Source organism: Dipodomys spectabilis, unplaced genomic scaffold, assembly GCF_019054845.1.
Source record: "Dipodomys spectabilis isolate Male_0828 unplaced genomic scaffold, ASM1905484v1 ptg000187l, whole genome shotgun sequence".
Taxonomy (NCBI): Eukaryota; Metazoa; Chordata; class Mammalia; order Rodentia; family Heteromyidae; genus Dipodomys; species Dipodomys spectabilis.
This window is the reverse complement of record NW_024870864.1, coordinates 2111066-2132608: the sequence shown is the minus strand read 5'-3', so window position 1 is coordinate 2132608 and position 21543 is coordinate 2111066. Positions and strand designations below refer to the sequence as shown.

Sequence of the window (21543 nt, the reverse complement as noted above, 5' to 3'; positions counted from 1 at the left end):
AAAGGAGAAGACCTGTTTGCCATTTTCTCTTCAGCTCCACTGAAGAAGACTTGGTAGCTTTCCCAGGTTTTCATCCTGAATAAAACCTGTTGGTCTCTTGAAAAAAAACAAAAAGATAGGACCTCTCTCCCTTTCCCTCTCTGTCTCTGTCTCTCTGTCTCTGTCTGTCTGTCTGTCTGTCTGTCTCTCTCAATCACACACACACACACACACAAATGTTAGCTATGAAACACCCAAATATTCATTCTTTCCTAGGTATTGATTAGACTTTAGCTGGAGTTAAAGATAAAGTGGAACATCTCATTTCCAAAACAGATGGTCAGGGCCCAATTTGAAGATTTATGAGTTTACACTGAAATGTTTATTCTTGTTTACACTAAAAATCTTGAATTTAAGAAGGATAACTAAGTTGGGTGCTGGTGTTTTTGTAATGCTAGCTACTCAGCAGGCTGAAATCTGAGGATTGCAGTTCAAAGCAACCTGGGCAAGAAAATCTGGAGACATCTCCAATTAACCAGCAAAAAGCCAGAAATGGAGGTAGGACTGAAATGGTAGAGAACCAGCCTTGAGCAAAGGGATAAGGCCCAGATTTGAATTCAAACATTAATTACTGGTACACATACAAAAAAGTATATTGTTTATTTCAGTGATTATCATAGAAGCAAGAGGACAGGAGAAGGCCTAAATCATAGTTGATGAAATGTCCTGATAAGTAAAGGAGATTTAAATGTTACTTGTGGGGGAAAGTAAGAGGCCTGTCTTTTTTTTTTTTGTCGGTCATAGGCTTGAACTCTGGGTTTAGGTGCTGTCCCTGTGCTCTTCATCTCAAGGTGAGCGCTCTACTGCTTGAGCCACAGCACCACTTCCAGTTTTCTAGTGGTTTTGGAGATAAGAGTCTCATGGACTTTCCTGCCCAGGCTGGCTTTAAACCACGATCCTCAGATCTCAGCCTCTTGAGTAGCTAGGATTACAGGCGTGAGTAACTGGTGCGTGGCTTAGGTCTGTCTTTTCTTGGACTTTCCACATGTAATTATGTGCCAAGGATGATTTTATTTTGCTCTCACTACCTTGGTGCAGGAGCTGACCTCTCTGGCCTTTTTAAGCTCAGTAGGAGACAATAGTACTGTAATTGCTCAAAAAACACATAATTAAAAGCAACAGACAAACTCAAGACACCTGTTTAATTTCAGTAACGGCAGATGAGCTATGGAAGGGTGCTTTAGCAGAGACCGGTGCTGGAGCAAGAAAAGGAAGAGGCAAAAGAACTAAGAAAAAGAGAAGAAAGGATTTGAACAGGGGTCAGATCATCGGTGAAGGTAAACTTATTTATGAAGACAGCGAATATGGTTATAAAGTGTTTTTCCCCCAGATTTTGTATGAGCTAGGAACATTAAAACATTTCTCATGGAGGGCAGGATCTCACTAATGATCCATGGTTTTAGGGGCATTTCCCCAGGTCTGCAGGGGAGGAAATTCTAGAGAAAGAGATACATTCAACCAGTTGCTTATTCAAGAAGCATTAGGTATCCTTGCATGGCAGTCCTTGCACACTAAGAACTTAAAACTCAGTGGTAGGAGAATGGAGTAAGTGGAGAACTGGCAAATTATTTCTGCAAAGAAAAGATGGTGGTTATTTTCAGCTTTGAGAGCTACACGATTTGTTGTAAGAGCTCAGCCTTGTTCTTGTAGCATATATACAGTGCATAATTGAATGGGCATACCTGTATTTTTCTATTCTTTGTAAGTTATTATTTTTATTTGTGTTTGTACTGGTGCTTGAGCTCAGGGCCTTTGCTCTTGCTTGGCTTTCTTGCTCAAGGCTGATGCTCTACCATTGAGTCATGCCTCTAGCCCTATAATTGTTTTAATCAAACCTCATTACAAAAGTAAGTAGTAGGCTGTATTTGGTCTCTGGGCCTTTCTTTGCTGATTCCTATATATTGTTTGTATTTGTGCATTTTCTTTGTCTCTTTTTTTTTTTTGGATCCGGTCGTGGGGCCTGAACTCTGGGCTGGGGCGCTGTCCCTCAGCTCTTCAGCTCAAGGCTAGCGCTCTACCACTTGAGCCACAGTGCCACTTCCGGCTTTTTTTTTTTTTTTGCTTATGTGGTGCTGAGGAATTGAACCCAGAGCCTTATGTATGCAAGACAAGCGCTCTACCATTGAGCCACCTTCCCAGTCCTTTTTTGTTGTTTTTTACTGGAATTTAAACTCAGGGCTTTATACTTGCTAAACTGGTGTTCTACTACTTGAATCATGCTTTTAGCTCTGGTTTTTACTGGTTATTTTGGAGATGGCGTCTAACAGACTTTTCTGCCTGGGCTGGTCTTCTATTATCTTCAGAACTCAGCCTCCTGAGTAGCTAGGATTATTGATGTGAATCACTGATGCCTGGCTATGTGTGCTTTTTATCAAGAATGAAAATTGTGTGCTTGTATCAGCTCATTTCAGAAATAAAACATCTTGTACTATATCTTGTACTGTATAGTCTTTTTTTTTCAGTACTTAACTTGCTAGATACGTATTTTGCCGCTTGAGCATCTCTATTAGCCCTTTTTCTGTTGATTATTTTCAAGATAGGTTTCACTTTATAACCAGGCTTAGACTATGATCCTTCTATTTGTGATTCTCTATGTTGCTGAAATGAATGATGCACCACTGTGCCAACCATTGTGCTTCTACCCAAGTTGGGATGACAAGTGGCACCACATGTCCAGCCAACCCTCCCCCCCTCCCCCAGGCTGGCTCTAACTGTGATCCTAAGATCGTTGCCTCTCAAGTAGCTAGGATTTAAGTAGTTTTCTTGTATCTTATATTTTGTTTATTTGTGTTTTTCTTTTTTGAGATGGCCTTTGCTATATTACCCAAGCTGGTCTTTCATATTTGTAAACTCAAACGATCCTTCTACCCTAGCCTCCCTCATAGCTGGGACTACAGGAATGAATCACCATGCCTTGCTAACATTTACTTTCTATTTCTTTAAGTTCATATATATATACACATACATCTATATGTATATACATATATATAGTTAAAAAATGTAAGAATTATAGAGAAAGCTGAAATCCACTTTATGCTTTTTTTTTTTTTTTTTGTCAGTCATGGGTCCTGAACTCCGCCTGGGTGCTGTTCTTCAGCTCCTCAGCTCAAGGCTAGCACTCTACCACTTGAGCCATAGTGCCACTTCTGGCTTTTTCTGCTTATGTGGTGCTGAGGAACCGAACCCACGACCTCATGCATATAAGGCAAGCACTCTACCACTGAGCCACCTTCCCAGCCCCAACTTTGTACATTTTTTATTACCCCCAGGCCCATTGTCTCCCCTGGGAAAACCACTGCTCTCATTTTGGTATGTTTCTTTTAGTGTTTTTAAAAATGCTTTTATATGAATGCCTTAAAAAACATACATTTTATTTTATCTAAAGATAATTATACCGTATGGTATATTTTTCTTACAACTTAGTTTGTCAGTCAATAAGAGGTCTTGGAAATTAGTTCCAGGCAGACTATTACATATATTGAATGTGAGCCATTCTACTTATTGCTGGTCATTGAGACTGCTAGCACTGTTTGCTTTTGTTGATAACATTTTAGTGGACTTCTTGTCCAGGCATGCTTATGCCTTGTACCTATATGGGAGTCACAGGTAATAATGTGAACTGGAATTACTAGCTTGTAGGTAAATATATTTGCAATTTTGATAGTATTAGGTGATCTATAAGTGACCATTTTAGCTTATGTTCCCACTAAAAGCATGTTGATATCTGTACATGCATTTACTGGGAATTCTAATACTTGAAAATGAATGCTTTTTAAAGATTGTATTACTTATATTTTTAAACCTTCAGGACATTATGGTTTCCTCTGGCCTGGTCTGAATGTTCCTCTTATGAAAAATGGAGCAGTACAGACCATTACCCAAAGAAGCAAGGAAGAACAGGAGAAGGTAGAAGCTAACATGTTTCAACAGAGAGAAGAGTGGGACCGGAAGAGGAAGATAAAAGTAAAACGGGATCGAGGCTGGAGTGGAAACACGTGGGGAGGCGTCAGTCTTGGTCCCCCTGATCCTGGTCCTGAAGGAGGTAGCAGAGTCCTGGTTCTATTTGTCTGTGGAAAAGAGGGCTTTTAATTCTAGAATGTGTTTTGAAATTATTCTATTTGCTTGTTTAGATGGCTTCTTCAAAAAAAGGATTTGTGCATTTTTTTCTAACATCACATTATTACCCAAATTATATTCTATGGAACAACAGAGGCCTATTAAAATAAAAAAAAAAGTGTTTCTCTAACAAGATAAAAATTTTATATAAGAAATTAAAAAAAAATAATATGAAAAGTATTTGAAAAATGGCTTCTTGAGCCAAGAGATAGTGAACCAAAAGTATGTAGAAGGCCACGGAGCAGCAGAGAGGACGTGATGGAATTGGAAACTGGATTTGAGTGGCTTGAGTATGAATTGTGCTTTGACTTAAGTCCAGCAGCACCCAGTGTGAACAGGTAGTTGTACAGATTCAGGCTTGGGAATGGGAGGGAGAGAAAAGGGTGAGGGAATTTGGGACATTCCCAAGATCTTGTAGCAATGATGGGCTTTAGTATCTTGGTCAATAGGGAGAATCTGTGAAGATGGGAGGGGATCAGGTGGGACAACAGTGATTGAGGGCCTGGTAGTGCTGGGGAGCTTCAGGATCCATTGTGCTGGGGGTTGATGAGTGAGGGAGCTGGTGAGGGGAAGGATGAGTGACCCAGCCATGGATTCAGAACACTCTCTGTTCAAGATGTTAGAGTGGACATGTCCTTGAGAGTGGCCCCAAAGACCTTTCTAATTTAAAAGTCTTGGACACCACCTGTGTTGAAAAATGATTTCATACATTTAGTACAGACATGTTTATCTGTGTGCTTGTTTCTTTCCTTCTAGAAACGTATGATGATTTTGAAACCAGGGTACTTGAGGTAGGCATGCTGAGTTAAATACCCAGTTAATCTTTGGAGTGGGTGGGGTTGGGGCAGAACAACAGGACCTGGGAGGAAAAGTCTTTATGATAATTTCTCTGATGCTGAACTACATAAGGAAATAATGAAACTTTAACTTCATTTACTTGAGAGCATGCTTTTAATTCTAGCACTCAGGAAGATAGGAGGATTGGAAGTTCAAGGTCAGCCTGAGCTATATACAGAGACAGTGTCACCAAAAAAAAGGAAAAGAGAAAAATTTACTAACTCTCCTAACTGCTACTGTTTTTTTTTTTAGGACTACCAAATTGAATTTTAAACAAGGCAACTTCTGTGGTATAGTTAATAAAATATGGAGATTGTGTTTAACTTTTCTCCCTCCTGAAACCAAAGGAGCATTAACATTCTGTCATTGAGTTATATACAGCTGAATCTAACACTGAAGTCAGAGAGCAGAGATGGGGCAGAGCAGGGACCAGGGGTAGATAGCTTAGGGTTGAGTGACTATCTAGTTTTGCTGAAGATATGGCTGCTCACACAAGCCCTTGAAACTGAATCCTGTATGAAGTAAACTTCAGGTCCCCTTTCTAGGACATCCTCTAAGATAGTCAATATCCCTTTTATTTGACACTACCTATCTAATCTATTAGCATGTAGAATAATGGTTGGTTGAGTTTGTGATGAAACCTCTTCGAGTATATGTATTATTTCTTCTGTCAGTTGCTGTCTAGATTTTAGAGTATGTTCACAAGTATTTTAGGTTAAGTTCTTAGTTTATATTTGTTTTTTTGTTTGTTTGTTTGTTTTTTGTCTGTTGTGGGGGCTTGAACTCTGGGCCTGGGCACTGTCCCTCAGCTCTTCAGCTCAAGGCGAGCGCTCTACCACTTGAGCCACAGCACCCACTTCTGGCTTTTTCTGTGTATGTCATGCTGAGGAATTGAACCTAGGGCCTCATGCATGCGAGGCAAGCATTCTACCACTAAGCCACTTTCCCAGCCCAGCTTACTGTTTTTGAAAGCTAATCTGTTTGAAAAGTTCTTGTGCATGTAGGTAGTTTTCTGTAAGATTATTCACCAGAGTGGACTCATTTCCCTTTTTCTTTCATATATATTCTTTTTAATTACTTTTTTTTCTGGTCCTGAGGCTTGAACTGTAGGCCTTGGCTCAAGGCTTTTGTGCTCAAGGCTAGCACTTGAACCACAGCTCCTCTTCTGGCTTTTTGAGGTAAATTAGAGATAAGAGTCACAGACTATTCTGCCAGGGCTGGCCCTTTTCCTTTTATAGAAAAGGGATACCATGGTCAAAGAAGCAACTGCCGCATAAACCATTTAGTTATCAGTTTTATAGTTTTGGCCTTTGAAATAGGCTCCAAACAAAAATCTACAGGTTTTCTTGTAGTTCATAAAAAGCAGATGTTTCTAGATTTTCTGTTTTCTATTAAGTAGTCCTCAGCATAAGAGATCAGTCTTGTACAGTTATTTCTGTATGCTGTATTTCATCTTTTCTAAGTTATGTAGCATTGCTGGTATTGGAATGTATCTTGTAACCATTCCAGTGTAATCCCTTACTTCTTCCTTTCCTGTGGTATATTTATTAAGATAGGCTATATAGCATTGTATAGTGTCACATTCCTTTAACTATTATCACAGGATTGGAGGTATGACTCAGGTGATAGAATAGTAGCCATGAGCAAGCAAGTCCAGCAAGTACATGGACTTGAGTTGAAGCCCTCATTCCGTCTAAACCTTTCCTCCCCCCCACCCCCCCACCCCCCACATTATTATAGTTGAATCCTGTAATAACTTTGACACAGAATTGGGAAGCCTTGTTTCCATTCTCTTCCTGAGAAAACAGTGAAGGTGATAGTTGTATTGGAAGGAAGCTGTTTATGCCTGAAGAATAAGAGAAGGAGCATGCCTAGGAGGGGAGCATGCCATGCATCATGTACATGTATGAGGGAGATAGGCAGGTCCTACTTAGACCTCTACTTTGGAATTATCTTGAGGAATATTACTGATAAGATGTTTTTGTCTTTTAGGTAAAAAATGTCTTCAATATGACAGCGAAGGAAGGCAGAAAGAAATCAGTCCGTGTCCTGGTTGTTGTAGGGAATGGAAAAGGAGCTGCAGGTAAATGGGGTGTGGAACCACACGTGGTGGTGGAGCCAAAGCCTGGCCTGCTGCTTAAACTCATAGTAGTTGGGCCCTTCAGATAGAAAGACTAGTACTGCCTTTGTTTTTCCTCTGAGGACAGTGGAGACTTTGAAAAGCTTAAGATGTATAATCAAAATTTAGAGGGAAAAACACTATGCGCATGTGCAGTAGGATCACAAAATAGTTACAAAAATAGTATATATACAATGTACTATTGAATAGTGAACTTATACAATAATGCTAAAAGTACTTAATATAATAATACTAAGCTGGGTGCCGGTGGCTCACGCCTGTAATCCTAGCTACTCAGGAGGCTAAGATCTGAGCATCTCGGTTCAAAGCCAGCTCGGGGAAGGAAAAGGCTGTGAGACTCTTATCTCCAATAAACCACTAGAAAAACCGGAAGTGGCACTGTGGCTCAAGTGGTAGAGAGCTGGCCTTGAGCTGAAGAGCACAGGGACAGCGCCCAGGTCCAGAGTTCAAGCCCCACAACTGACAAAATAAATAAATAAAAATAAAATAAAAAACATATATTAATACTGATAAAATTTTTAGGGACGAGTGTTATTTACTTATTTATTGGGGTTTGAAATTAGGATCTTGTGCTTGTTAAGAAGGTACTCTACCACTTAAAACATCTTTATCCCATTTTTGTGCTAGTGGATAAGATTTTGAATTTTTGCCTTGGGATTGCTTTGGACTGTGATTTACCTACCTCTGTGCCCCATACCTGGCTTGTATGAGATGAGGTTTCACTAAATTTTTATCTAGGATGTCCTCAAATTACAAGGCTTCCCAGTAGCTGGCACTAGAGATGTGTGTTGCCATACCTGGCCCAATTAGTTTTGCTTATTATTTAAATGTTATTCTTTATGCTATTCTGTGAAACTTCCAGTAAACATTTGTTTTTGAAATGCCTTCCATACATGTTGAAGAAAAAGAAAAGTAGAAAGCTGCTAGCTAGTCCTAAATAAAAGTGATACATATAGTACATTGCTGTAACACGTCACATTTAACAGTAACTTTTGTATCTTTTCAAAAATTTACATTCATATTATCATGAAAGGATCATATTACAGTCATGAGTTTGTGTTAGTTTTTCTTGCTTAGTGTTTTACTCAGATTTTATATTTACATAGATTTCATTCTTTATACTGGTTATATAGTGTTTCATTATATGGATAAACATGTTTTTTATTATCTTTTCCTTATTGCTAAATATGTTGAAGCCAAAGTTTTATGTTAATAAAAAACAGTGAGCTTCTTATACATATAGTCGTGGTATTTTTGCAGGTAAGAGCCATGGGGGAAATTTATGTTTTATTTTGTTTTTTGACCACAAGTATGTTTTAACCCAGGGCCTAGTACTTGGCCAAGTAGGTTCCATACCACATTAGACACACCCCCAGATATAACAAGGGGCATTCCTTGCAGTGCATTTGAAATTGCTGCCCCAGTACATTTACATGTTGATCAGTTTTTCCTGGGTTCATTTTCCTCTACACCATCATCTCCTTGCTCAAGATAGTATATAAACTTTTCTAATCATTAATATGATATGCAAAACTTAGCTCTTAATTTTGATTTGTGTTTCTGTAATTATGAGGATGTGGACACTATTTTATATGCTATTAGCCATTGTTATTTCCTCTTTGAGAGCTGTTACTCAGCAAGGTTTTTGGGGTTTTTTGATGTGGTCCTGAGACTTGAACTCGGGTCCTGGGCACTGTCCCTGTTGTGCTCAAGGCTTCCAATCTACCACTTAGACCACTTTCCACTTCTTGCTTTTTGGCAGTTAATTGGAGATTAGCGTCTCAAAGACTTTCCTGCCTGGGCTGTCTTCTTTTTTTTTTTTTTTTTGTCGGTTGTGGGGCTTGAACTCTGGGCCTGGGCGCTGTCCCAGTGCTCTTCAGCTCAAGGCGAGTGCTCTACCACTTGAGCTACAGCGCCACTTCCGGTTTTCTGGTGGTTTATTGGAGATAGTCTCACGGTCTTTCCTGCCCGGGCTGGCTTTGAACCGCGATCCTCAGATCTCAGCCTCCTGAGTAGCTAGGATTAGAGGCGTGAGCCACCAGCGCCCGGCGCCTGGGCTGTCTTCAAACTTCAGTCCTCAGATTTCAGCTTCCTGAGTAGCTAGGATTTAGGTGTGAGCCATTGGGCCTGGCACTTAGAATATTGTTACTGGGTGATTGTTGTTTTCCTATTAATTGGCACGAGCCTTTTCTAAGTTAAAGACATGTTAGCTCTTGTCTAGCAGACATTTTGACTTCATTTTTAATGTTCTTTATCTAGAAGTTTCAGTCATTTATGTAGCAAATTAATTCTGATTTTATGTTTAACTTAGTCTCCAGTTGATGATTATTAATTAGCTCACTTATATTTTCTCTAGTGCTAACATGATTTAAACTAGGGTGGAATTCAATCTCTTGCATATGTCATGTTTACACTTGATACATTCCTGTGTAGAATTTAAAAACTAAGTGTAATCATCAAATTCAGTATTAAATGATGACAAGTGATGTGCTTATTTCTGTATCTTGTAATGAGCCTCATTTCCAGCACTTACCACTCACAGAGCTATTATCTTTTATTTCCTGGCTAGACTCCACTTCAAATTTCTAGTGAAATCATGACTTTAAAGCAATGTACTTTTGTTGTTGGTGGTGGTAGTGGTTGTAAGGCTTGGGTGCTATCACTGAGCTCTTTTGCTCAAGGCTAGCACTCTTACACTTTGAGCCACAGCTCCACTTCCGGTTTTCTGATGGTTAATTGGAGATAAAAGTCTCAAAGACTTTCCTGCCTGGGCTGACTTTGAACTGCAATCCTCAGATCTCAGCCTCCTGAGTAGCCAGGGTTATAGGCATGAGTCACCAGTTCCCAGCTTAAAATCATGTATTTTAATCTGTTTCCCAAAGTGTCCAAAACACTTGCCTTATTGATTTGATCATATGTAATTTTTAAAGGTGAGTGTATTTCATTAGAGATATATAAAAGATAATGTTAAGAATATAACTTTGAATCTCATAAATACATCCACATGTAAAATTTTTCAGAATGCCTTCAATTGACACACAAATCTCATCTTGACATTTGGCATTGGCTTGGACAGTGAGCTCTGTGGGCAAGAGAAATATTGAGGAAATACTGTAAGGGCCAGACTGGGAATAGAATTTAAGGCTTATTATTTGAAATCAACATAAATAGCAATAAGGGAAAGGTTACAAGAATGTTTATCCATACTATAGAACACTGTGTAACTGGTACAAAGAATTCCATCTAGTATGTTTATCCATACTATAGAATACTATGTAACTGGTACAAAGAATTCCCCTTTTCATATTTTTGTCTTCTCAAGGTTTTGCTGTTGGGAAAGCTGCTGATCGGACAGATGCTTTCAGGAAGGTATATACTTTGTTCACTTAGTAAAGAGATAATATGTGTGTTAGACACCATGGGAACCACCAAAAGAAAAAAGAATATGTCCCAGAACCTTCTCATGACTCTTACTTCTCTCACACAAAGCCATTCTAAAGTGCCTCTGTTGTTACATCACTGTTACCACACTAACGATTGCTTATCAAAATTACTGTTTTTTTTCAATTTTTTGAATATGTTTATTATCTTTAAGTAATTGTACAAAGGAATTGTCATTCACCAAAGTAGTTTATTAATACAGTGCCTCTTGATCAGCATTACCCCTTTCAACATTCTCCCAACCCACCCTTTCTGTCCCTCACTTACCTTTTTTTAATTTATTTTTTTTTCTTTGTAAGTTGTGAGGCTTGAACTCGGGGCTTGGGCGCTGTCTCTGAGCTCTTCAGCTCAAGGCAAGCACTCTACCACTTGAGCCACAGTGCCACTTCTGGTTTTCTGGTAGTTAATTGGAAATAAGAATCTCATGGACTTTTCTGCCTGGGCTGGCTTTGAACTGTTATCTTTAGATCTCAGCCTCCTGAGTAGCTAGGATTACAGACATGAGCCACCAGAGCCCAGCCCTCACTGATCTTAATTTTAGCTTATGTATTGATTTTTTTTTTGTACACAGGCCCTGAAGAGTTCAAGCCCCATGATGGACAAAAAAAAAGTAGTTTATGTCTGCAGTGCATCTTGATCTGTGTCATCCCTTCAACATCTTCACCTCTCTTTGTTTGACCCACTCCTTCCCTTACATTTCTCAATTTAGTGTTATATACAATGAATTCTTCTTGCCTGCATTCTCCCCCCTCCTGCCCCCCACCCCGCCCCGCTTAGTTCTTCTACACTTCTCCCCTTGGCCCCACCTTCCCATCTGTTACACACGTTGATTAACTCATTTGTAAACCCTTGCTCACAACCCAGTGTGTTTCCTTGTAGATTATAGGCACATTCTAGCTACCACAAAGGAGGGGAACCATGCAACTTATGTTTCTCTGAGTCTGTCTTACTTCACTTAATATAATTTTTCTGTCATTCCATTTCCTTACAGATGGTACAGTATCATTCTTTCTGATGAATGAGTAAAATGGACTACAATTTTTTATAGGTGAAACTTTTTTTAAAATAAGTTTTTATTGTGAAAATACTGTACAGAGAGGTTACAGTTACGTAAGCAAGATAATGAGTACATTCCTTATCAAGCATTGTTGCTTCCTCCTTTATTTTTCCCCTACCACTCCCCCACCCCCCGCTTAAATTGTAAAGTTTGATTTTCAACATAGCATCATGTACATCTCATTGTTGCAGTGGGTCAACCTGTGTCCCTATTTAAACAATTTGTTTTTTTTTTCCTTTCCCTCCCCAAATTATACCATAGGTGAAATTTTTTTATAATAAAATATTTTGTAAAAGGTACTTTTGAAATCCAACAAGAAGCCAAGCATGATTACACACAACTGTAATTGCAGTAGGCAGGAAGATTGTGAATTAAATGCCAGCCTGAGCTATTATAACAAATTTCAGTGAGCTTGGTATATATAATAAGGCACTGTCTCAAAGACAAAACAGACTTGAAGGGTTGGGTGAGGTTAGGATAGATGAGAGGATGGAGATCATAGAAGGTATGACATTGATTGAATGCATTGTATCATAAATTCATATGTTAAATTGAAACCCCTTTGTACAATTATTTAAAGATAAAAAGAAAAAAATCCAACAGATTTTTTTTAATGTGGTAAGACATAACTAGCTCAACAGGAGATTTAAGAAAGTATGTTTCCTTCTTTTCTTTAGGCAAAGAACAGAGCAGTTCACTATTTGCATTTTGTAGAACGATATGAAGACCACACAAGTGAGTGTTGGGCTTTTCTTCTAAAATTTGCAGGATTATTCCCTTATAGTATGTCTGGCAATATATCTGTCTTTGACTATGTTAATGTTTCTCTGTTACTACATTCTTAAAAATGTATAAAGTGTAGGAACAAACAATCTGAGGAGATTAGTACAATGAGGGAGAGCAGAGTTTGTTGATCTTTGGCCAGTGTGTGTTGCTGTGCAGGGTGGTATGCACTGCTTTATGACTTTGCAAAGACATTAAAGCCACACACCTAATCCTGTTTGTGTTTGTTTTTATCCTGCAGTATTTCATGATATTTCACTAAGATTTAAAAGAACACACATCAAGATGAAGAAACAACCTAGAGGTAACACTTACTATTTTTGTTCCCCTCCACTATTTTTGTTCCCCTTTACCTGAACTTACCTTGAAAACACTAGAACAGAAAGGCATAAGTTAAGAGAAACTGCAGATCTAAACAGCTGCATAGATCAACTAGATTTAACAGATATCTACTGAACATTTCACCCAGCAGCATCAGAATACACATTTTTCTCAGCAGCACATGGAACATTTTCTAAAATAGACCACATTTTAGGCCACAAAGCAAACTTGTCTAAATTCAGAAACATTGAAGTTATACCTTGCATTCTCTCTGACCACAAGGGAATAAAATTAGAACTCAACACCAAAAGCCACCAAAGAAAGTCCGGTATCACATGGAGGCTGAACAACACACTGCTGAATCAAGAGTGGGTCATGGAAGAGATTAGAAAGGAAATTTAAATGTTCAAATGTTCATGCTATTCAACAAAAATGAACACACAAATTACCAGCTCCTTTGGGACACAGCAAAGGCAGTACTCAGAGGCAAGTTTATAGCTCTGAGCTCCTACATCAACAAATTGGAGAGATCTGAAACCAACAATTTAATGACACATCTAAACCTCCTTGAAAAAGAACAGCAAGATAAACCCCAATCCAGTAGACGGAAAGAAATAATTAAAATTAAATCAGAATTAAATGAATTAGAATCCAAAAAAACTATAGAAAGAATCAACAAAACAAAGAGTTGGTTCTTCGAAAAAATTAACAAAATTGACAGACCCTTAGCAAATCTTATCAGAAAAAGAAGAGAACACACCCAAATAAATAAACTCAGAGATGAGAATGGAAACATCACCACAGAAATGACCAAGATTCAGAACATTATAAGGGAATACTTCTCAAAACTTTATGCTAATAAGTTTGAGAACTTGACAGAAATCGACCTTTTCCTAGCAAATATTGACATGCCAAAACTAAACCAAGATGAGTTAAACCAGCTTAACAGGCCCATATCAAGCATTGAAATAGAAACAGCAATAAGAGACCTTCCAGCTAAGAAAAGTCCAGGACCAGATGGTTTAACAGCAGAATTCTACAAGGCCTTCAAAGCAAGCTCACACCAATACTCCTCCAATTCTTCAATGAAATTGAAAGAGAAAGTTCACTACCGAACACATTCTATGAAGCCATCATAACCCTCATCCCAAAACCAGGCAGGGACTCATCAAAGAAAGAGAACTGTAGACCCATTTCTTTGATGAACATTGATGCAAAACTTCTCAACAAAATTTTGGCCAATCGACTTCAACAATTCATCCAAAAAATCATACACCACGATCAAACAGGATTCATTTCAGGGATGCAAAGCTGGTTCAATATACGCAAATCAATTAATATTATTCATCACATCAACAGGAGCAAGAATAAGAACCACATGGTTATCTCAATAGATGCAGAAAAAGCATTCGACAATATCCAACACCCTTTTATGATGAAGGTTTTGGAAAAATTAGGAATCCATGGAACATTCCTCAATACAATAAAGGCTGTATATGACAAACCTACAGCCAGCATTATACTTAATGGTGAAAAACTAAAGCCATTTCCTCTTAACTCAGGAACAAGACAAGGATGTCCACTCTCTCCACTTCTCTTCAACCTAGTATTAGAATGTCTAGCTACAGCAATAAGACAAGATGCAGACATAAAGGGGATCTAAATAGGGAAAGAAGAAATAAAACTCTCCCTCTTTGCAGATGACATGATCTTATATTTAAAGAATCCCATAGACTCCACTCCCAAATTACTCAAGCTGATTCAAAACTTTGGCAAAGTAGCAGGGTATAAAATTAACCCCCCAAAATCAATGGCTTTTCTGTATGCCAACAATGAGAAAAGTGTGGCTGAAATTAGGAAAGCAACTCCATTTGTAATAGCCCCACAAAAAATAAAATACCTAGGAATTAACTTAACCAAAGAAGTGAAGGACCTCTATGATGAAAACTTTAAAATCTTGAAAAAGGAAATTAAAACAACTTAGAAAATGGCAAAACCTCCCATGCTCCTGGATTGGAAAGATTAACATCGTGAAAATGGCAATACTTCCCAAGGCTATCTACAAATTCAACGCAATACCTATCAAAATTCCAACCTCATTCTTCAAGGAAATAGAAGAGGCAATCCAAAAATTCATATGGAACAATAAAAGACCCCGGATAGCAAAAACGCTCCTCAACGGAAAGAATACTGCTGGAGGAATATCAATACCAAATTTCAAACTCTACTATAAAGCCATAGTAATCAAAACAGCTTGGTATTGGCATAAGAACAGACCTCAGGACCAATGGAATAGAATTGAAAACCCAGAAATGAACCTACAGACCTATAGCCATCAAATCTTCGATAAGGGAGCTAAAACAATAGAATGGAAGAAAGACAGCCTCTTCAGTAAATGGTGCTGGCAAAATTGGTTAACTACTTGTAGAAAACTAAAAGCTAGATCCTTATATATCACCCTGCACCAGAATCAACTCCAAATGGATCAAAGACCTCGAAGTCAAAGCAGACACTCTGAAAACATTACAGGATGGAATAGGAGAAACCCTAGGTCTCCTTGGCTCAGGCCAAAATTTTCTGAATAGAGACCCAGAAACACAACAAATCAAAGAAAGGTTGGACAAATGGGATTGCATGAAGTTGCAGAGCTTCTGCATGGCAAAGGACATAGCTAGCAAGATCAATAGAAAGCCCACGGATTGGGAGAAGATCTTCACTAGCCATACAACAGACAAGGGTCTCATATCTAAAATATACTTGGAACTCAAAAAATAAAATCCCCCAACAACAAATCTTCAAAGAAACAACTGCCCAATAAATAAGTGGGCTAAAGACTTAAAGAGAAACTTCTCTGAAGAAGAAAGAAGGATGGCCAATAGACACATGAAGAAATGCTCAACATCCCTAGCCATAAAAGAAATGCAAATCAAGACAACATTGAGATACCACCTCACTCCAGTTAGAATGGCAAAAATCAAGAACTCTTATCAACAACAGATGCTGGAGGGGATGTGGGCAGAAGGGAACCTTACTTCATTGGTGGGAATGTAAACTTGTTCAACCACTTTGGAAAGCAGTATGGAGGTTCCTCAAAAGACTTCACATAGAGCTCCCCTATGACCCAGCAATCCCACTTTTGGGCATTTACCCAAATGTTTACAAACAAGACCACACTAAAGCTACCAGCACAACTATGTTTATTGCAGCATTATTTACCATAGCTAAGATATGGAACCAGCCCAGATGCCCCTCAGTAGATGAATGGATCAAGAAAATATGGTATGTATACACAATGGAATTCTATGCCTCCATCAGAAAGAATGACATTGCCCCATTTGTTAGGAAATGGAAAAACTTGGAAAAAATTATATTAAGTGAAGTAAGCCAGGCCCAAAGAAACATTGGTCCCATGGTTTCCCTTATTTGCAATACCTAGTATTTGTATGAGTCAAGTGGAAAAGGTCAGATAATGTGATGTTAGGAAAATGAATCCTTAGATATGTATTTTAATGTTTTTTTTCCTTTCATGCATTTGCTTCTAACGCATTTATAAGATTATCTATTTGTAGCTTTGTATGTCCCTCCCCCACAGTATAACCCCTGCTTTCACTATATTTGATGTCAGTATAACTTGTAGAGGAGATGGGGAAAAACAAGTCGTTTAAGGATACAGGTGGACCTGTTGCAACAATGAGAAGTACAAGTTGTCATGTGGAAAACGAGCTTTACAATGTTGGTGTGTGGGGGGGTGTGGGGCGGGGGAGGGAAGCGGGGAGGATTGGGGGGGGGGGGGTGGGAGGGAGGCTGGGAAGGGATGTGAAGGGTAAACAAAGGAGGAGGCTGCAATGCTTGATAAGAAATGTACGCATTAACCTGCCCATGTAATTGTAACCCCTCTGTACAGTGTGTTCACAAAAAAATAAAAAATAAAAATAAAAAAAAGAAAGGCATAAGTTAGGTGTAAGAACAATGAGGCTTTTGCAGAAATAAATAATAGTCAAGCTGTACAAGCTTCTGTGAACACTGTATGTTCTAGAATAATTCTAGACAGGAAGAGCATGTTGGAAGTTGAGCACAGCAACTGAGAGGGTGGTTGGGTTTGGATGAGTGGGAATAATATTAGTTTCCCCTAGAGAATCCACCATTGCCAGTATTTTCTGTTTTGATGGCGTGTTGAATTCTAGTTATTTTCTTTAATTTGGTGCTTGGATCAAACCAAGTTTTCCTGCATGCTAAGCACATGCTCTCTATCATTGAGCTTCATCCCAAACCTCTTCATTGTAGTCTTGATTGACCAGGTTATGAGATATGAATGGATCAAGGCAGTGGGATGAAGAAATGGTCCTTCCTGTCTCATGGATGAGCAGACAGGCAGAGTTGGAGATGGAGCTGTGATAACATGACTCTGGGTGTAGGACTCTTACACATTTGGATCACATTTGGATTTACATTTCACCTGTTTTATTGTTTTTTTTTTTAAACCAGTCCTGGGGCTTGAACTCAGGGCCTGGGTACTGTCTCTGAGTTTCTTTTGCTCATGGCGAGCACTTGACCACTTGAGCCACAGTGTCACTTCCAGCTTTTTGTGTGTTTTTGGTACTGAGGAATCGAACCCAGGCATCATGCATGCTAGGCAAGCACTCTACCCCTGAGCCACCTGTTTTATGTAAAACGTTAGAGTCTAAACTCAGGTCTTTTACTCTCCCTCATGCCCACTTGCATTGGATGGGTGCTGATCTAAGCTCTGGAGATACAGTATTGTGGTCATCACAGAGTCCACATTCTACTGAAGGGATCTCCTTGAGTGCCTGAATTGCCATCTCAGCACTGTTAGAGCTGGTGGGGGAGAATGATGTTGTCAGAGAAGGACTCAGGAACAATTTGAGTGAGACCTTGAAGAGGAGAATGAGTGAAGGTGGCAGGACTAGGCTATGGGAAACCCCAGCTGTAAAATCCCCAAGATGGAAAAGCCAGTGGGAAAGAGGACATGTGTTTTCATGAGGGCAGCCAGATATGTAGGGTTCAGGGATGGAGGCCTTTGTAGGCTATGGAGTTTTTTATTTTATATTTTTTCATTTCAATTCAGAGAACAATAGGAAGTAAGGAGCTTTAACAGGGAACAAAGTGTTGGGTCTATGTGGAGAAGGGATTGCAGATTTACAGATGGATAGGAGTAGGGCAGATAGGAAGACACCCAAGACTTGGGGAGATGAATGAGGTGAGCAGCCAGGTCAAAAACCAGGCAAGAGTGGAAGGAAATGGACATCTCTGCTCAGTGTTCCTAAGCACAGGTTGCAGATGTGTCCCTCTACTCTTGGTTAGCATGGGCATGGCATGTTGAGAGCCTTTAGGCAATACCTGAAGTTTCCATTAGTAGCCCTGGTGTAGATACATCTACTCTGCCCTATAGGATTCCATTGACATAAGCATCATCTTGGAATTAAGCGCATTAAGGGTCACTTGGTTGGGAAGTGGTGAAGCCAAAATGTGAATCCCTAAACCCAGGGCCCTCATATTTATGAAAGCTAGAGGGTGAGTGACCCTTGTTGCAGGTAAGAAGGTGGGTGTTTTACTCAGTCTTCTTTTTACTAGGTTATGGCCTCCGCTGCCACAGGGCCATCATCACCATCTGCCGGCTCATTGGCATCAAGGACATGTATGCCAAGGTGTCTGGATCCCTCAACATGCTCAACCTCACCCGAGGCCTCTTCCATGGGCTCACCCACCAGGTAACCCCTTCCCCGAGTCCAAAACTGGTGTGTGTGTGTGTGTGTGTGTGTGTGTGTGTGTGTGTGTGTGTGTGTGTGTGTGTGTGTGTGTGTGTGTGTGTGTGTGTGTGTGTGTGTGTGTGTGTGTGTGTGTGTGTGTGTGTGTGTGTGTCTGTCACTGTGTGTGTCTGTCACTGTGTGTGTCTGTGTGTGTGTCTGTGTGTGTTAGTTCACAGTGTTCAGGGGCTACCTGAGGTAATGGCCATTATTTGCTGTCTGTGGCTGCATTAGATCAATCAGATCCATTGAGGAATTAATGAAAACCTTTGAACAAATACTTCAAGAGCTTTTGAAGTTAAAAGTCAGTATTTACTGTTTATATTTTAGTCTGAAAATAACATACTTCAGCTATACAGAAAGTAAGGCAAAAGGAGAAAGTCCCTTTCTTAACAGTCCTTTCAGTGAGACCTGGGTAAGCAAGAGATGTACAGTCAGACTTGCTGTTTCCTTCATGGGAAACTTGTACTCGCCCAATGACTGGGGTCTGTGAACATGTAAGTGACTTTTCCTGGGGTTGCTGTCCATTTTGGCCCAGGCCTGGTATACTTACTCCACTCCACTTAAGGGAAGGGCTGTGATTGCAGGGATCCTCCTGGCAGCCCTGAAACTTGATAGCAGGGAAGTCTTGCCCCTTAAGTGGATAGAGAGACATTGGAGGTAGATGAGCAGAAAGGACAGCAGTTTCACTAGGCTTCAAGTGGCCGAATTCTGCTAGTTGAATAATCTGAAACAAGAAAATTATTTAAAAGAAAAAGAAGGCTTTAGATAAAAAATGTTTTTTAAACAACTTATGTGTATGTTCATACTACCTAAAAAGAGCACTTTTACAATCACACCTACTGTTGGAGGATTCATTGTTTGATGTAACTAAACTGTTGGTTTTAAATAGGTCAAATTTATGATTCTATAACTTGTTCTTTTGTGTAATATTCTTGTTTTCTGTTAGCATTTTGAAACTTCTTACATAATTACCATGTGTCATCTCTTTTAAAAGGCCATCAGTTATAGCATTATAAAGTGCTACTCAAGCCAGATGCTAGTACCTCCAAACACCAGCAGCTCATGCTCCTAGCTAATCAGGAGGGTTAGATCTGAGGATCTTAACTATAAGACTTAGTTCTAATTAACCACCAAAAAGCTGGTAAATGGAGTGGTGGCTGAAGTGGTAGATTGTTAGCCTTGAGCAAAAAAGCTCAGGGACAGTGCCCATGCCCTGAGTTTAAGCCTAGGACCAGCACAAAAAATTAAAAAAAAAAAATAATGAGCCACTCAGTAAAAAATGCTACCAGTTAAAGTGGTATCCTTTTGATTTATGACAACAAATTAAAATAATTTAATTTTACTATGAAAACAGCTCATCTTTTTTCTAATTTTACTTACAGAATTAGAGTAGTATAAAATGGCTATAATGTCTGAAAACACAGAGTTGAACATTTCAGGTATTTTAAAGTACCCTCTCACCCAGCTCACAACTGGTCTTTTTTCTCACTACCATCCTACCTAGCTTTGATTATTCAGAACCAACTTTCAGACATACATTTTATTTTATCTATGAATATTTCACTCTATTTCTAAAAAATGAAGACTAACATATACTTCACAGTACTAAAATTCAATAATGACAGTGTTGTACAGATTCTGAGTTTTAGGTAAGTAAATGAAACCAGGATTTAGACAGATGTCAAGGTAGAAATGATGGTCATGCTTTATTCAAAGCTGTCTGTCTACAGAGCCATCATTAGCAATAGCAGCAGTAGCCTAATAGCAGGGCATGCTTTATATTCCTACCAGTCTCAAGGTGGTAGTATGCAATATTACCTAAGGTAGGGAATGCATACATATGACTCATAGTTACATAAACATGCTAAATCAGCTGAATCATAGGCAGACCAGACCAGAAGTCCTCCAGAAGCTACAGGGAGGGAGCCTAATTTCCTCCATTTATTTTTCACTTGGTCGCATCAAATATCCAGTTTTCATAAAGGTATATCCAGTTGTGAGAGTTAAAATTTTTTTCACACAATTTGCGTTAGATTGCAGAAAGGCCAATACAGCAATTGGGTTGTTTTGTAGTATTTCCCAGTCTGGTGCTACTTAAACCTGTGGAGACTTTAATGTTTTCTCTGCCTTGTATTTTCTGTAAATGGGTTGTTAGATCTAGAGGCTTGAGAGATTCAGATTCAGGTTTTGGCACAGCAGTATACCTAATGAGGGATTTTGGAGGGTAAGATCCCTGCTCCATCCCAGGTGGAGGAAGGTTGAGAGGGTACCATCCATGACAGATTACTTTAGTTTGGCACAGAATGCACTGCTCAGAATCAAATAAAATGGTATGTAAGTTCTTACAAGTCCACAGGTTTCCTGCCACAGCTTTCCTCTGTCTGGTGGAAGTGTTTGCTCTTTAAGTTACAGGTGTATTTCATAGACCTAACTTGCTCTTCTTAATCTGATCTCACCTAGGAAACTCATCAACAGCTGGCTGACAAGAAGAGTCTCCACGTGGTGGAATTTCGGGAGGAATGTGGCCCATTGCCCATTGTGGTTGCCTCCCCAAAGGGGGCCTTGAGAACAGACCCAGAGCCAGAGATTGAGGTTCCTGACACCAAACTTGACTGGGAAGATGTAAAGGCCATGCAGGGAATGAAGCGGTCTGCATGGTCAGCTTTAAAGAGATCAGCCACATAGCCTTCCTGCAGCCACTGTCCACAGACTTCACTCTTTAGCATGCCTCCCCTCCACCTTTTTTTTTTTTTTTTTGTCGGTCGTGGGGCTTGAACTCTGGGCCTGGGCGCTGTCCCTCAGCTCTTCAGCTCAGGGCGAGCGCTCTACCACTTGAGCTACAGCACCACTTCCGGTTTTCTGGTGGTTTATTGGAGATAGGAGTCTCACGGTCTCTCCTGCCCGGGCTGGCTTTGAACCGCGATTCTCAGATCTCAGCCTCCTGAGTAGCTAGGATTACAGGCGTGAGCCACCAGCGCCCGGCTTCTCCACCTTTTTTTTTTTAAGGAAAGTTCAATCTTTATTTACAAATAAATAATTAT

General features: G+C 39.5%; 1 protein-coding gene across 1 annotated transcript in view; it reads left to right on the top strand.

Annotated features, from left to right (window-relative positions):
- Nucleotides 1–21253, top strand: part of Mrps5 (mitochondrial ribosomal protein S5) — a 31635-nt gene extending 10382 nt beyond the window's left edge. Inside the window, exons 4-12 of the mRNA XM_042695522.1 lie at nucleotides 1191–1316; nucleotides 3848–4081; nucleotides 4912–4946; nucleotides 6985–7075; nucleotides 10455–10501; nucleotides 12308–12365; nucleotides 12655–12717; nucleotides 18327–18463; nucleotides 20963–21253. Of these exons, the coding sequence (XP_042551456.1) occupies nucleotides 1191–1316; nucleotides 3848–4081; nucleotides 4912–4946; nucleotides 6985–7075; nucleotides 10455–10501; nucleotides 12308–12365; nucleotides 12655–12717; nucleotides 18327–18463; nucleotides 20963–21187 (1016 nt within the window). The 3' untranslated portion in view covers nucleotides 21188–21253. The remainder of the gene's footprint in view (nucleotides 1–1190; nucleotides 1317–3847; nucleotides 4082–4911; nucleotides 4947–6984; nucleotides 7076–10454; nucleotides 10502–12307; nucleotides 12366–12654; nucleotides 12718–18326; nucleotides 18464–20962) is intronic.
- The last annotated feature ends 290 nt before the right edge of the window (nucleotides 21254–21543 follow it).